Source organism: Pongo pygmaeus, chromosome 5 (assembly GCF_028885625.2).
Source record: "Pongo pygmaeus isolate AG05252 chromosome 5, NHGRI_mPonPyg2-v2.0_pri, whole genome shotgun sequence".
In the NCBI taxonomy this organism is placed as follows: Eukaryota; Metazoa; Chordata; class Mammalia; order Primates; family Hominidae; genus Pongo; species Pongo pygmaeus.
In genome coordinates, this window is record NC_072378.2 from 150,860,577 (window position 1) to 150,877,608 (window position 17,032).

Here is a 17,032-nt window from a genome sequence, read left to right on the forward strand (position 1 = left end):
TTCTGTAAATCTATTCTTTTTTTATTTTATAGTATTTTTTTGAGTTCATAACTTTACACATTTGAGCACTTTATCTTCTTCTCTCCAGTGGTCACCTTATGACCAAGAGATCATTTAGTTTGTTACCTTTCTTGTTCTTATTTGCAGATGCTGATGAATGGCAAGAATCAGAAGAAAACGTTGAACACATCCCCTTCTCTCATACCCACTATCCTGAGAAGGAAATGGTTAAGAGGTCTCGGGAATTTTATGAGCTTCTCAATAAGAGACGGTCAGTCAGGTTCATAAGTAATGAGCAAGTCCCAATGGAAGTCATTGATAATGTCATCAGAACAGCAGGTTTGTAATTGCAGATGGCGTCTTTGGAAATGTTAGTCACCTTACCGGTGTGACTCCAACAATGGAAAAATGTCAAAGTTTAAACATAGCAAATAAAGCCTAGAGTGATATGTTTATCTATAAAGTCTTACCCAAATGCTGAGTGACTGCCAGAAACACGATGACTTCTACTTTCCACATTTTGACTATTACAAGCTTCTTGGAAGCAGATGTGACAATAGTTCGAAACTTCTGAAATTATTCAGCTCATGATCTTTTAATTAAAAACCAAGATTTCTGATCACATCATTATATTAATATATTGGAGGAGATACAGCTTCTTTCTTTCCCCCCCACTTAAAACACACCAGACATACACACACTCACATACTCACAGTTATATTTGTTTTTTTTTGGAAGCAAATTTCTTATATTACACACCGTGATGCTGTAGTACAGTATTCTCATTAACTAACAAAGTTTACTTATGTAAGTTTGCAAAGTAAACCAAAGCAAGAAAAAACCCATTTTTAATGTAAATTAATATTTCCACTGAGGAAAAAAAAATGAGAGCTACAGAAAATGGGGAGGAGAAATAAGAGAAATCTCCCTACTTGAGAATCTCCTGTGATTGGAGTCTTATTCTTACATAAACCATATTTAAGTTTATTTGCAAAAATTATCACATGCCCATTATTAATCTATTGTCCAATGTGAAAGGAAGCAAGAATAAAATACTTTACTTCAGTTAGGAATACAAATACATTAGATTGTTGAGTCCTTAGCCTAACTAACAGCAGTTACTAAATTTAGCCTTTATCTGTATCTGTATTTGTATATGTGTATGTACACATATGCTGTTAAGGTAAATTTGACACAACTAAAAACATTAGGGAAAAAATTTATTTCTTATGTTTAGAGACATAAATATTTAGTAAACAAATAAAATGGGTACAAAGTTAACTGGAATCACTCTGTGCAGAAATTTGGGCCTCATGTTTAGCTTTTGACTTGCATTTCCCAAGCCAGCTGTGACTTTTAGTGTTGGGAGTGGTGTGTGGCAAGCAAGAACCCCACCAAGAGTCTGCAGCCCTTCCTCCCTCCATAGGTGGAGCTTATTCCATTAAACTATCCAATGGGAAGGAAGGAACAGTTGCTTCTGAAATATCCCACCCGTGAGTCACGGTGGTCACCCATTGGGAACAGTGGACCATCTCTAGGGCTGAGGGACGACACCCAGATCAGAAGCTGGCTCCTATTCTCACCGGAATCCCACAGGAATTGAGGCTCCTTGGACAAAGGTGGTGCACTGTGAAGCTTTGCCCTGGGACACTAGAACTGATCAAGGTGTGGGCTGAGAGTTCCCGAAGTCCCCCCCGGGAGTAGAATGACACATGGCCGTGCGTATTGAGTACCCATGTCTAAGAGTTCTCCAACTGGGCCTGGCGTGGTGGTTCACACCTGTAATCTCAGCACCTTGGGAGGCCGAGGCAAGCAGATCACGAGGTCAAGAGATCAAAACCATCCTGGCCAAAATGGTGAAACCCTGTCTCTACTAAAAATACAAAAATTAGCTGGATGTGGTGGTGGGTGCCTGTAGTCCCAGCTACTCGGGAGGCTGAGGCAGGAGAATCGCTTGAACCCGGGAGGCAGAAGTTGCACTGAGCCGAGATTGTGACACTGCACTCCAGCCTGGTGACAGAGTGAGACACCATCAAAAAAAAAAGAATTCCCCAACTGTTGTGTGTCCCCAAGGACAAACCTCACAGTGCCACACTCATAGCTTTGATACAGGGACCAAACACTGTATAGCTAAGTTGCCATTTGAAAAGTGTTTTTAAAACCATCTTACCATGTACATTTTGCCTTCTTCAATAACCTTCACAACTTCATTCTTTTTCAAGAATACCAAAACAAATGACAGTCTAGAGAATTTTGGCTGTCAAAATTTCCCCTGAGTTTCTTTCCTTAGTAGGCATGGTGCAGTTACTTGGAGACATTTTCTCCCACGTAATTAGAGAAGCAGAGGTGTGTTCCCACAACCCTGAAACTACACAGCTTGATCATTGATCAGTTGGCCTGACGCTGAACAAAACAAACTTGGCAGCAGCATGACAGGGTTCACTGCCAGGCATTTGTTTTTCAGATTATCTAACTTCATTTTGAGCAAGTATGAATTATTTTTATTTTTATTTTTTTTTGAGACAGAGTTTCATTCTTGTCACCCAGGCTGGAGTGCAGTGGCACCATCTTAGCTCACTGCAACCTCCGCCTGCAAGGTTCAAACGATTCTCCTGTCTCAGCCTCCCAAGAAGCTGGGATTACAGGTGCCCACCACCACACCTGGCTAATTTTTCTATTTTTAGTAGAGACAGGGTTTCACCATGTTGGCCAGGCTGGTTTTGAACTCCTGACCTCAGGTGATCCACCCACCTCCGCCTCCCAAAGTGCTGGGATTACAGGCATGGGCCACTGCCCCTGGTCAAGTATGAATTACTACATTTATCCTTAAAAAAAAATGTTTTTTTAAGAGACAGGATGTCACTCTGTTGCCAGGCTAGAGTGCAGTGGTGCAATCATGGCTCACTGCCTCCCGAACTCAAGCAAGCCTCCCACCTCTACCTCCCAAGCAGCTGGGACTACAGGCACACACCAGCACACCCTGCTAGTTTAAAAAAAAAAAAAAAATCTGCAAAATTTTGTTTGATCCTCCAGCTCCAGCTTCCCAAAGTGCTTGGACTACAGGGATGAGCCTCTCCTTAATTAGCAGTCTCACACTTTCCTGCAGTTTTAATTTCTGATTTTAATGGAATGGGTGACAGGAACAGCCCCAAGTGGGGCTCATACAGAGCCCTGGACCTTCGTGGTTGTGAAGGACCCAGACGTGAAGCACAAGATTCGAAAGATCATTGAGGAGGAAGAGGAGATCAACTACATGAAAAGGATGGGACATCGCTGGGTCACAGACCTCAAGAAACTGAGGTACAAACAGTGGTGGAACTAGGGATGTTTGCCTTGGCCTCTTAAAATAAAATCACCACCACCACCATGTCCTGGCTTTGTTGTAAGCGTGAACAAGCTTGATTCTATTCTGCCTCTTGGAGGAATTACGGAAGTTAAGTCAGGGCTCACTCCTGTATTGCCATGTGACCGTTTGGTAAATAGGCTCTGACACAATTATTTGCTTAGTAAATAACTGAGGAATTACTTCACTTTTCACTCATCTGGAACATAAAATGGTGAAATTCTTCTCAAGATCTTGCATGAAGCAAATTACATTTTGCTAAAGTGATCAGGTATTCCAAATGATTTTACTAAGCAGGTTTTAGTTTTAGGACAGGTTTAACACAAGTGTAGTTATCTGTGAGGCCTCAGTAACTTTTTGGCTGCCTCAACTCCAGGAAAGAAGTGGAGGGGAATTCAGTGTAAGTAGTTTCTCTGTGGTCCCTCAACAAATGCAGCCCTCGGGGTCTGCTCCAGGCACTGAAGGCACAGTCCGCGTGCTCTATGGAGGAAATGGAGAGTGTTGGTTCATCGAGTGAGTCAGGAAAGTGGGTTACAAGTGGCTCCTCTGTGTTGATATTTCCATGATTTAAAATTCTGATGCTTGGCTTTAAGCCACTTTATGTATTTTAACTATTTTCACCCTTGCAATAACCATAGGGGGTGGGTACACAAGATTATATTTTATAGAGGACGTAACAGCTCCAGGGGAGGCCAAGTAGCTTGCCCAGTGGCCAAGACAGTCCAGCTCCAGTGCAGATCTTCTAAAGCATTACCATTTTCCCTCTTTGTAGGGAGAAAAGAAATGATAATGGTCAAATGTGACTAAGCTGGTTGAAGTATGGTTAAGTAGCTTTGAAAGTGTAAGATACAGATGTTCACAGAGTAAGAGGAACCATGGAGAAATACACAAGTGAGTTTTGTGTGCTTTGGAACAAGGAAGCATAACCAGGCTAGAAATGAAATGAATGGTGATTGTCTCTTGCTAATGAATGATATAAGATATCCTAAGGTAAAATCCCAATATGGGATTATATGACTCTCTGTCCTTTGATTATCTGTGCTAGAATAAAACTTCTGCCAAAATGTGTGGGCCAGGGTAATGAAATCAAGAAAGATATTCTGAGCTGGAGAACAAAAATTCAGCTCTGCATTTATACCTCACATGAATGATCTCCCTCTCCCACAGAAGTTCCCTTCTTTTTTCCTATCACTGGGTGAACAGCATTGCCATCTGCCCACCTGTGATTTTGGCTAAACCTCACTGCCATCCTTGCCTTCTCCCTTGCTGAATTTTGACCCAGTGCATGCTGGGTAATAGGACCTGCCCTTGTATCTTTCAGCATTTCATATGTCTTGCCATACTAGGCACTTATTAAGACATGTTTATGAAATTGAATGATCCTGGTCAGAAAAAGTGGAATGAGACAAAAACAAAAATTCTGCAGCTTTTCAATTTAAATATAAAAGATGAGTAAATATGTTTTTATTTTTATCATAAAGAAGCTAAGGTAGTAAAAGAGAACAAAAAATATGGGCAAATATTATCCTGAATCTCTTTTCTCTTCACAGAACCAATTGGATTAAAGAGTACTTGGATACTGCACCTATTTTGATTCTTATTTTCAAACAAGTACATGGTTTTGCTGCAAATGGCAAGAAAAAAGTCCACTACTACAATGAGATCAGTGTTTCCATCGCTTGTGGCATCCTGCTAGCTGCCCTGCAGGTATGTTGAGACATCAAGGTTACAGGGTGGCCTTATTAGAACATTTCAGCTGAGTTTTCAATTCAGGGACATTTGGAAATTTTTTTTTTATCTAAAGTAGAATTCCTAAGTGAGGTTAACTCTGATGTGAAAACTGACTCTGGAAACCTGGATTGGTGAGTGTGATGGTTCAACAAGCTGGGAATTCACTTATAACATCATTTCAAGGTTAGAAAAATTGGTGTTGTGTTTGCAGTCATCTGTAACAACATGAAGTTTCAAGGGTTTTGGCAGACACACATGAAGAACTTTGGAGCCTAAAAGTCACAGAGGCTAACTCCCTGGATACGTTCACTGTTGCTCTCAGAGATGATGGAATGACTAAAAAGCCATGAGAAGGGCTCTTCATAGAGCCCCTTTTCTGAGAAGTTTGCATTGCGTGGCGTTAGGAAGATGGTCATGTGCTTTTCAAGAATTCCATCTGCATAGGAACCAGAGCAATGCTAACATGAAATGGAGCAGGATTGCTGTATAGTTTTCAAACTATTCATGCATTCACTCAACAATGCATTCACTCCACAAATATTTTCTGAGCTCCTTTTTGTTTTGTTTTGAGACAGGGTCTCATTCTGTCACTCAGGCTGGAGTGCAGTGGCACCATCACAGCTCACCGCAGCCTTGACCCCCTGGGCTTAAGTGATCCTCCCACCTCAGCCTCCTAAATAGCTGGGACTATAGGCATGCACCACCATGCCTGGCTAATTTTTGCATTTTTTATATAGATGGGGTTTTGCCATATTGCCTAGGCTAGTCTCAACTCCTGAGCTCAAGTGATTCACTCTTCTCAGCCTCCCGAAGTACTGGGATTACAGGCGTAAGCCACCATGCCCGGCCCCTGAGCTCCTTCTATGTGGCAGTTCCTGGGAGCCACTGGGGATAGTTGTCTGATGAACTGTATATTCTAGCAGAGACTGGGGGCTGGGTAGGGGATAGAGAGAGATGGTAAACCCATAAAATAAATGTAGAAAACAACATTATAAGAGCAAGTAACCATGCTTTTGAGAGACAATGGATTCCAAAAAAAAAAAAAAAAAAAAGAGCTTCTTCACTATCTCAAAGAAAAACATGTATGTTGAATAACACCTCCCAAAATGCAGTCATTGAAATGTGTTTTAGGTTATTGGAAAAATTATCCTGAAGGAGCTGGCATTGATTTCCTTCCTGAGTCTGTAAGCAGGTAAATAATGGAATCACCATGCGGCATCAGACTGCAGGGCACCGCCACTTGATTGAGGGTCCTGGAAGAAGCAGTGAAGCCTGCAGCAAGCTCAGCTCACAAGGCCGCCCAGGCACCTCTGCAGCAGGCAGTCTTTTTCACTTTGCCATTGAGTTTGCTGCCCCCTAGCTTTCATAAGGCATAATCCCGAGAGTAGGTTATGATTAGTGATGCAGGAAAGAAAAATCTCCATGAAGCCCCCATCTCCAGTATGGTGACTGGGTCCAATAAGTGCGCCATGCATGTCTTGTAGAGGCAGCTTCCAGAACTTCCCGGTCAGGTTTAGAGGTGGGGATCTGATTGCAAAAGCTGGAGAGGGGCAGGGGGGGAAGTGTCTGGAAGCTACTCATTGCTTTTACTTAGATGTTTGTTATTTGGAGGCTTGGAAAGAGGTTGATAGGGTACCCCTTGGCCACTGAGTCCCCTATCAACAGGCATCAGCATTTCACTGGGTGGGGATGCTCTGCTTCCATGGTTGGCTCTATAGTCATAGGAACTTGCCGTGGTGGTTGTTTAGAACAAAATGTACAAAACTTTATTAATATATTAAATACCACGAGCTAGCAGTAGCTCTACAATTTTAAAGTAGTGATGAATGTAATGATATTTTAAAATATCTATAACAACTGTAAAATGATATGAAAATAACTGTGGATTTCATTGGTGATAAAGTCATAGATATTGTTAACACTATTGTGGTTTGCTGCCTACATTTATAAAGGAAGAAACTGCTAAATTTCAGTTAGATGTTAGTGAATATAAAAACTTTTTTTTTTTTTTTCAAATTCAAGTTCATGGACCTGCCAAATTCAATCCTTGGCCCTTTGGGGGTCTGAGAATTCCAGTTAAAAAAATCCTGACCCATAATAAGACCAAAGTACTCACATCGAGAGAGTGAAAGATAAAATAATAATAGAAGTCAACTTAACATTAATAATATTAATAAGAGGAATTGTTTAATATGGTCTGTGTATTTGCGGGTTTCTACTGCTAGAGACATACAAAATTCAGTATGGAGTAAAAGCTGTGTCTTGAAAAGGACCAAAACATAAAATGACACCAAATTAAGGTGTAAATATTTTCTCAAAAAAGTTTAAGACTTGGCCAGGCGCGGTGGCTCACGCCTCTAATCCCAGCACTTTGGGAGGCTGAGGCGGGCAGATCACGAGGTCAGGAGATCGAGACCATCCTGGCTAACATGGGGGAACCCCACCTCTACTAAAAATACAAAAAATGAGCAGGGCGTGGTGGCGGGCGCCTGTAGTCCCAGCTACTTGGGAGGCTGAGGCAGGAGAATGGCGTGAACCTGGGAGGCAGAGCTTGCAGTGAGCGGAGATCGCGCCACTGCACTCCAGCCTGGGCGACAGAGCGAGACTCCGTCTCAAAAAAAAAAAAAAAAAATTAAGATGTATCCATTTCAAGTTCAAATACTATGTGAAGATATGATCAAGGAGAAGAAACACCATGATGAAGTAGAGCTAATGACAGAAAGAAGAAATCAGTTAGGTTTTTTGATGCATGTATTCTTGAGAACAGTCTCTCAGGTATTGTGAAATCTTTGTTAATCAAGGTATATAATGATGTTGTATAAGAGACCTTCAGCAAGAAACTATATTGAGTCACTCTAGATTCATATATGTGCATGTGTGCATGTGTCTATATATGGGTTCATATATATATGGGTTCATAAATATATATGGGTTCAAATGCCAATATTAGAGTTATTGATAACAAATCATAGATTCCAGGCAGATCACTGGAGTTCAGGAAAGAATATTTAGCAGGAAAATTGGCCAGTTATGGTGGCTCACACTTGTAATCCCAGCACTTTGGAAGGCCGAGACGGGCAGATCACTTAAGCTCAGGAGTTTGAGACAAACCTGGGCAATATGGCAAAACCCCATCTCTACAAATAAATACAAAATATAGCCGGGCATGGTGGTGCATGCCTGTAGTCTCAGCTACTTAGCAGGCTGAGGTGGGAGGATGGCTTGAGCCCGGGAGGCAGAGGTTACAGTGAGCCGAGATCATGCCACTGCACTCCAGCCCGGGTGATAGAGCCACACTTTGTCTCAAAAACAAAAAACAAACGAACAAAAAACCAAATATTTATATTTAGTAGGAAAATTATGTTGCATTTGGGCTAGGACACTGCTTTGGTGGACTCTCTTATCATTTGGTTCTTGTACCAGGACACAGACCAACCCCTTAGCTTAAAAGGAACTCCCTGTTGTTTTTGCCTTTCCTCTACTGTAGTTGGATTCCTACAGTATTTTTCTGTAAAATAACCATTCCTATTTCTTAAGCATCAATGAAAAATAACAGTATTTTTCTTCTTCCAGAAGCTTGCCATGGCTTGGTTAAAAGAAGGGAGGGGGTGGGGAGACTGATGGGTGCAGGGAGGTTCACGATACCATTACCTGAGCTGGCTGCCTCTTTGCTGCCCAACTTCAAGGAAATGATAGGAAGAGCGGGTATAATCAGGACAAGAAGGTCCCCAGGTTAGAGGGAGAGCAGTCATTCTGCCTGCTGACTTTTAAATGATTTCTTATCCTCTTATTTTAGAATGCAGGTCTGGTGACTGTCACTACCACTCCTCTCAACTGTGGCCCTCGACTGAGGGTGCTCCTGGGCCGCCCCGCACATGAAAAGCTGCTGATGCTGCTCCCCGTGGGGTACCCTAGCAAGGAGGCCATGGTGCCTGACCTCAAGCGCAAACCTCTGGACCAGATCATGGTGATGGTGTAGGCAGGGCCCCCCAAGGGAGTGGCAGGGAGACAGCGCCCCTGCTTCTCCCTGCGCCTCTCGCCTGCTCCTCTCGGGTCTCTTGGCTGCTGTTTCTCCGGGTGTCAGGTCCCCTCATTGCTCTTCTCGGGTGGCCACACTGTGTCAAGAAGCCTCTCCACACTCTGTGGCACTTCCAGTCCCATAAGTCCTGTTTCTTATCCACTTTGGGAATGCATGAACACTTTACAAAGAACATGCCCTGGTTTTTACATTTTAAAAGTTATTCTAGAAAATCACTATTGGCTTTTTTCTTTTATTTTTAAAAAACTCACATAGAGGAGACAATCAGAAATTTACCACAGTCCCAAGAATTCAGCTACATGATGATTCGAATTTAAATTTAGATTAATCAGATGGTCTCCTGCTGTTTGATTTCTGGTGGCTTTTAGACACTACTTTTTGAGAACTACTTTTTTTTACCGAACTTCAGGGACACTCTGCTAGTTTTGAATAAGTAACCATCAAAGTTACTAAAACATGGCCAGGCACAGTGGCTCATGCCTGTAATCCTAGCACTTTGGGAGGCCGAGGTGGGCAGATTGCCTGAGCTCAAGAGTTCGAGACCAGCCTGGCCAACATGGTGAAACCCCATCTCTACTAAAAATACAAAAAATTAGCTGGGCGTGCACTTGTAATCCCAGCTACTCAGGAGGCTGAGGCAAGAGAATTGCTTGAACCCGGGAGGTAGAGATTGCAGTGAGCCGAGATGCTGAGATGCCATCACTGCACTCCAGCCTGGGCAACAGAGCGAGACCCTGACTCAAAAAAACAAAAACAAAGTTACTAAAATGTCACCTTCACAGAACAGGACAGGGTACCCTTGGGTCACACGGGCCTGGCTGGCATGTAAATGGTCAGTTGCACTGCCTAGTGGTGTGGTAGATCTGACTTGTAGCAATTCATAGAAGCTGCTCAATACTCAAGAATCTTGCAAGACAGTTATTAAACATTCATAGCTTGAAATTGCCCATGGTGGGAGAATTTACATCACAGCCACTACAAATCAGCGCTTGCTTTCTTTTTCTTAAAGAGAGCTGCTTACCATACATAGCACCCCCAGTGTCTCCCTTCTCTTCTACCCCACCCCCCGAAACACACTGACCCCTATTCTCCAGATGATGGCACAGCTGTTTGGGACTGATAGGGTCAGTCACAGGTGCCAGGTTGGGAATGCCAGATGTAGTCTTCACCCATCACCTTCTGTCGTCCTTCCAGGGGTGTCATATACAGATGCAAACTCTTACAGCTTGGATGATTTCTCATCAAGCGACTCTACTCACCTCTTTATCCCCTTCCACTGTGCGTTTCTTCTTCTTGTCCTCATTTTCCTTGAGAAAACCCTCTCTATAAAAAATTTCCATAGAGTACGTGGCTGATAAACAACAAAAATTAGTTTCTCACAGTTCTGGAGGCTGGAAGTCCAAGGTCGGGGTGCCCGCATGGTCAGGTGCTGGTGAGGACCCTGATCTGGGTTGCACACTGCTGACTTCTCATTGTGCCCTCATGCGGTAGAAAGAGGGTTAGAGCCTCTGGCATGCCTTTTATAAGGGCACTAATCCCATCATGAGGCCCCACCCTTATGACCTCATCACCTCCCAAAGGCCCCCCTCCTAATACCGTCACATTGGGGGTTAGGGTTTCAACATATGAATTGTGGGGTACACAAACATTCCGTCCATGGCACTTACTTTATAGGGTTTGGCATGCTGCTCGGTACATGGTTAACATTCATAAATGGTGTGGGCCCTTACTGTGGTAGACACCATTGTCATCGCAAGGCAGCCCTGCTTGGGATTCAGGTGAGCAAATGTAACATGGGTGGGTGAGGGACTCCCCACCCATCAGAGAAGCCCTCTTGTGGCTCAGGGGCAGCTGCAGGGCCAGATGGAGTTTGCCTGCAGGGAGTCAGCCTTACGCCATCATAGACCAACTTGAAAGATTTTTTTTCTCTGTGTAGTTGATGTTCTCAATCTGATATGCAGCCAGGTTATTTACTTCTGAAGCATCAGAGTTATTGATTGTCATTGCCCTGTGGTTCTCACTCTTTGCAGACACTCTTTAAATTTTTATTTTAAAAATTATAATGCAAACATCTGGCCATCACCTTAACCAAGTGACAAACTCCTAGCACACCATTAATGGTAGGATAACTGACATTAAGTGTTCCTGTTGGGATGCATTATGAAGTATTCCTTCCAAAGATGTCAATGGAAACTAATCAGTCTTACACATAACTTTCAGTTTACAGTAAATACAGAGGATAAAGAAGTTAATGGCATGGTGGAATAACCAAAATGTGTATCGTTCTACAAGAAATAGGCCTGGACTATTTAAGGAGCGAGTGTCACTGTGGGAAGAATAAGAGGGGGACTGTCCTGTCCTTGCTAGTCAAAGAGTGGTCCTGGGCCCATATAATCATTGGGACCACCTGGGCACTTGTTAGAATCAAAGACTCTCAGGCCTCACTTAGACATCCAGGATCAAAATCTGCATTTTAACGAGATCCCCAGGTGATCTGCATGCCTGTTAAATTCTGAGCTCTGTTCCAGATAACCAGAGACCCAACAACCAAAGGCAAAGCGTAAGCCTTGATTGGATTTTGGTTTAGGAAAAATCTCATAGGTATAAAAGACAACTGGGAATGTTGAATGTGGATCTGGTGGTAGGTGATATTGTTAGGGATGTGAGTGATGCCTGCTGAAGTACTGAGAGATGAAGCATCATATTGACAACTTAGTCCAGGAAAAAAGAAGGTGTGTGTATATGTGTGTGTTCGGAGAGTGTGAGCGAGAACTAACATGGTAAAATGTTAGGTGGAGCGTGTACAGTTCTCATTATACTCTTATTTTAAATTTATGTTTGAACATAGTCAAATCTGAATGGAAATACATGAAAATAAGCATTTCTTTCAGTCATATGAATAATTTGCCTAAAAATGCCCTCTAAGTCCATCATTAGGTTAAGCGATTTACTGAAGGTGCAGATATCATGCTTATTTCATTGGGTTGTTTTGGAATGTCCCCCAGTTGGATAGTTTGAGGAATGGAAATGAGAATCGGAGGAGAAATAAGGCCAGAGGCTCACATTGCTTGCAGGGAACCGACTGAGTAATCAAGAAGAGGAAGGAAGCCCTTGGAAGGAACGTAAAATCCATTTCAGCCTGCCTGCCCCTTGGAATGGAGGGTCTTCTAGGGACCAGAAACACCAGACACTTCTTCTGCCCTAAGCACACCCCACACTAATTTCTGCTGCAGCATCATGATCCGGGCAAATCAGCACAGCCCCCCAGCCATCAGTGGTGTCTAGAAAAGTAAAGATAATTTTCTTCCTTCTCTCTGCAGCCCCAAGCTCTTATTAACCTTCTTTTATGTGTTCATTAAATGCAGTCATGTGACAACTGTGTTCAAAGTTAGAAATAGTGGTCTGGGAGGCTTATAGATCCTCTTGCTGTTTTGAGGCCATAAAACCAAAAAAATAATGGAATGATTGCATCGCTGCGAGGAAGTATACTTAATTAAGAAAGTTGAAAACGGTTTGTGTCTTACTAATAGGACTCACCTGAAGACTCCACTTTGCCAAGAGGGAATTTTTAACTGAAAGTTGTGTCAGCCAGCACAGGGTAGAGCCATGGTCCTCATACTTGCTGGCATCACTCATCTGGTGGTCTGTTAAAGCACAGATTGCTGGGCCGCACCCTCAAGGTGTGTGATTCAGTAGGGCTGGGTGGTGCCCAAATGCGCCAGTTCTAATATATTCCCAGGTGTTGCTGATGCTGGTGATTAAGTACCACATTTTGAGAACCACGGGGCATTGGCAATCAACAAATGCAATGCTTGTGACTTGACATGATAAAAGTTCATTTATTGGGCAGGCAAAGTCCTCTGCAGGCCTGGTAACCCTCCGAGACAATTACTTGCATGGGGTAACCCAGTAATCCTGTGGGATACACCTTCTAGGTCATGGCTGCCTCCTTCCTAGAGGCAGCAGGGGGGGAGGAAACACTGGAAGAGCTCACCCCAACAATTCCATCCTACCTTGGTCAAGGAGTGACCTCCTCAGTCTCATAGCCCTTTGGCTAGAACTAGTCATGTGACCTCACAGGAGGTGGAGCAGTGTCATCAATGTTATCATCCCCCTGCACCTGCAAGGAAGGAGGCCCGGATGTGTGTAGGTGCTGGACGTCTCTTCCCCAAAACACACAACTCTGACTTTGGGAAATAAAACTGGATATAACAAAAAAGAAAAGGAGCGGAGAAGGAAAGTTGAAGAAACTGGTGAAATCAGAATAGGACAGTGAAAGGCATAAAGATTTTCTTCTGAAACACTAAGATCGGTTGACATTTGTCTGATACAGCTTTAAATAGAGTATCACTTTGGGCCAAAGAAAATTGATACAAACATACATAAAGTGGAACTAAGATTGACTTCTTCCTAGACATCCCTGCCTCTGTCCACAAAATGGAAACTTCCATCAAGAAGTACTGGAGGACAGTTCAGTATTTCTTCTTATTTGCTCCTCCCTATGAAAGGAAGAGTGACTTCTCTGATGCATGAAATTGGGGGTAAATAGTTATTGCAGATTTGCTCAAACCCCAGCAAAGTGCACCCCATTTTAAGCCAAATTTACAAACTGGGGGTGATTCACCTTACAAAGATGATCCACCAATTGGTTTCTCTATTTACTTTATTCTTGCTGTGTCACCCAGGCTAGAATGCGGTGGTGTGATTATAGCTCACTGCAGCCTCCATCTTCTGGTCTCAAATGATCCTGCCACCTTAGCCTCCCAGGTAGCTGGGATACAGGTGCACACCACCACACCCAGGCTAGTTTTTCTAAATATTGGAGTTCCCAAAGAGTATTCAAACTGATGTGATATTTTAAAAAACATTTTGTAAGCATCTTTTAGGAATATCAGTAAGTGGAAGAAAAACACATAGTTATCAGTGGATATTATGCCAGAGAGGCATGAGAACTATAATTTTATTTTGCTAGGTATCAGCAGAGTACCCTGTTATAATTTGTGTGAAATGGAAACAAAGGTAACATCGTGTTTTCAATTCACACATATATACAAGTAATGAGCGGTCCAGAAGAAATGTGGCTCCAGCTCTGCTGCTACTGTGCCTCCATTCTCCTGCCCCACTCAGCCCACAAAAAAAGGCTGGACACTCAAAAAACGCTGCGTTTATCTACCTTTTAGAGAGGGTGAATAGCAGAGAACTGGAGGTGGGAGTGGTAAGGAACTCCCAGCAGGGTAGTGGAGGGAATGGGCTGACGCATCTAAGGCTGATGCCAGGTCTGCTCCCTATCTGGGTGGCCTCAGCGAATGACGTCCAGGACATCCAGGGGCAGGCTCGAGGGAGAACAGCCCCCAAAGCTGAGATCCTGCCAAGCTAAATACAGTAGTTCTAATGAAATGTGAGAGGCTATAATCCCATTTGGGAAATTCCTAAAAAGTCACGAGGCAGGGGAATGGTTTATGTTATTATCATGACCTGAGAGTCATGGCTCAGAGTCAAATGTTCAGGATTAAATTCAATGGCATTTAAATATCTTTAGAGCGGGATGGAAATATGTTAGCAATGCCTGCAGAGTGCCAAGTAAACGCAAAAGCCAATGAGATCATAGAGGAAGTTGTTAGCTAACCTAGGTGGAGTCGCCAACTTCCTTCTACTCTAATAATTAAAAATAAAAATAATATTTAGGAGGTAATTGGAATAAAGGTTCTAAAATCAAACCCCTCTGAAGGGTGAAAACTGGGAGCCTCCTGTTCCCATAGTAACCACGGCACTCAGGGCACTGTCTCCCAGCGCTGGAGTACTGTCTTATGACCCGAGATCCTAAGCAACCTCTGCTCATCTAAGTTGTCCACCATATTGTGGGCAGGAGTCCTTGACAATAGTAAATAGTACATCTGTTCCCTTGTTGGGTAAATGATTTTCCAAGTCTGGGAATGTATAGAATTCATTATGGAAATAATGCAATAATTCAAATCCATAATATTGATACTTTCATGTTAAGTTTAGGAATAATCTTGTGTATGCTCCTTAAGTGATTTGAATCTTTAAAAACTTATGATTCCAATTTGAAATGTGAAATTGATTTTAAGTTTGTGATTTGAAGTTGAAAGGTATAAGAATATTTAACTTAGCTCATTAACAGTATTAGACTAGATTTACTATGTTTAATGTATTAGATTTACAAGAGATGCTTAAATATATGAGAATGTTTTGTCTTAATTGGTTACAATCTTGTCATATCAATGATTTGAAGTGCTAAAATAGAAAATTAAATATGATAAATTACACAAGAAGTTTAGAATGTTTAAAAGATTTTAATAAACAAAGCCTATAACTGAGACTGATGGTTTAAGGGAGTTTGGCTTATTCAGCTTCCGTTAATCAAACATTAATTAAAGCCCCCTTTCCCCAAAGAGATTTGTTTTATTTCTTTGTTTACTAGTTTTATAAATAGAATAATAAAATGTGTGTATGAGGTCAGAATGCTTTTGACAGAAGTAATACAAACAAAAAAACCTCACTATAACCCAAACAAATAAGGGATTATTTCTCCCTCCTAGTGAGAAGTCTGGAGGTAGATATTAGATGCTGGTCTATTGGATCAATGGCGTTAGTGCCAAAGTCTCAGTGGTTCTCTTGGTCTTTCTTCATAACCACAGGATGCTGTTATAGCTTCACCAATCACAACAAGCACAGTGCTTGAAACATAATAGGTGCTCAATAAATATTCAGTACATATTGAATGTGTGCAGAAATATATCTCAATCTAGTCATAAAATTTTAGAATGCAAGATCTGAAAGGGACATGGGAATCTGTGTTTTTAACATGTTCCAGGTGATTCTGCTGACCAGGTGAGTATGGTAAACATGGCAAGTGTTCTCAAGTGAGCTCATCAGTCCCAGGGCTGTTAGCACCTTCCATCTGCCAGGCCCTTCCTGGTCTAGACCTCCAGCCTTGACCTTTCCCTGAAACTCCAAACTCTTACTCCCAGCTGCTTTCTCTGTCCCTCCACTTAGATGTCAGTAGGCACCACAACCTTTTAATGCTCAAAACACTACTTTTGAGTCCTTTCCACCCCTTACTTGGCCCCTCAATTCATACTTTTTGGGATGGAGCCTCAAATCTAGAAATCTTCTGTATTAGTCCATTCTCACACTGCTAATAAAGAATACCTGAGACTGGGTAATTTATAAAGGAAAGAGGTTTAATTGATTCACAGTTCAGCATGGCTGGGGAGGCCTCAGGAAACTTACAACCATGTCAGAAAGAAAAGCAAACATGCCCTTCTTCACATGGTGACAGGAAGCAGAAGAATGACAGCTGAGTGAATGGGGAAACCCCTTATAAAGGCATCAGATCTCATGAGAACTCACACTCTCATGAGAATAACATGGGGGAAACTGCCCCCATTATTCAATTATCCCCCATCAGTTCTCTCCCATGACATGTGGGGATTATGGGAACTACAATTCAAGATGAGATTTGGGTGAGGACATAGCCAAACCATATCATCATCTTAAATTTCTGTGATTCTCTTATCCTGCACATCCAAATCCATGAGGAAGCTGTACTGACTTTATCTCTGAATATTGACCATGGGAGGGGAACAAGGAGAAGCAGTGTGAACAGGAAGAGCATGCTGCCTGCTGCTGTGAATAATAAAATATCTTGCTCTGACCCAGTAGTCTCGTGTCTTCTGTCAGCATCCACACTACTAAGTCAGGCTACCTTGCTATCTTGTGAGGAGGGTAAAATCGTAGGTCCTTTACAATTCACGACCCTTGGCATTAGATGTTCTCTCCACCTGCAATGCTCCTCCCCTAGATACTGTTATGGCTGCTCCCTTCATGTCAGTCATGATTCAGCTCAACCCAGTACCTCTGCTGAGAAACTTTCCTTGACCACCCAATCTCCAGTA

The 17,032-nt window shown here is 42.5% G+C and overlaps 1 protein-coding gene across 3 annotated transcripts in view; it reads left to right on the forward strand.

Annotated features, from left to right (window-relative positions):
- Positions 1-16,791, forward strand: part of IYD (iodotyrosine deiodinase) — a 36,164-nt gene extending 19,373 nt beyond the window's left edge. The window contains exons 2-6 of one of the 3 annotated variants that reach the window (XM_054493054.1): positions 148-339; positions 3,141-3,300; positions 4,894-5,050; positions 6,267-6,378; positions 8,871-8,953. In XM_054493054.1, coding sequence (XP_054349029.1) covers positions 148-339; positions 3,141-3,300; positions 4,894-5,050; positions 6,267-6,378; positions 8,871-8,953 — 704 coding nt within the window. The other 2 variants (XM_054493053.1, XM_054493055.1) reach the window with 2 other exon arrangements.
- The last annotated feature ends 241 nt before the right edge of the window (positions 16,792-17,032 follow it).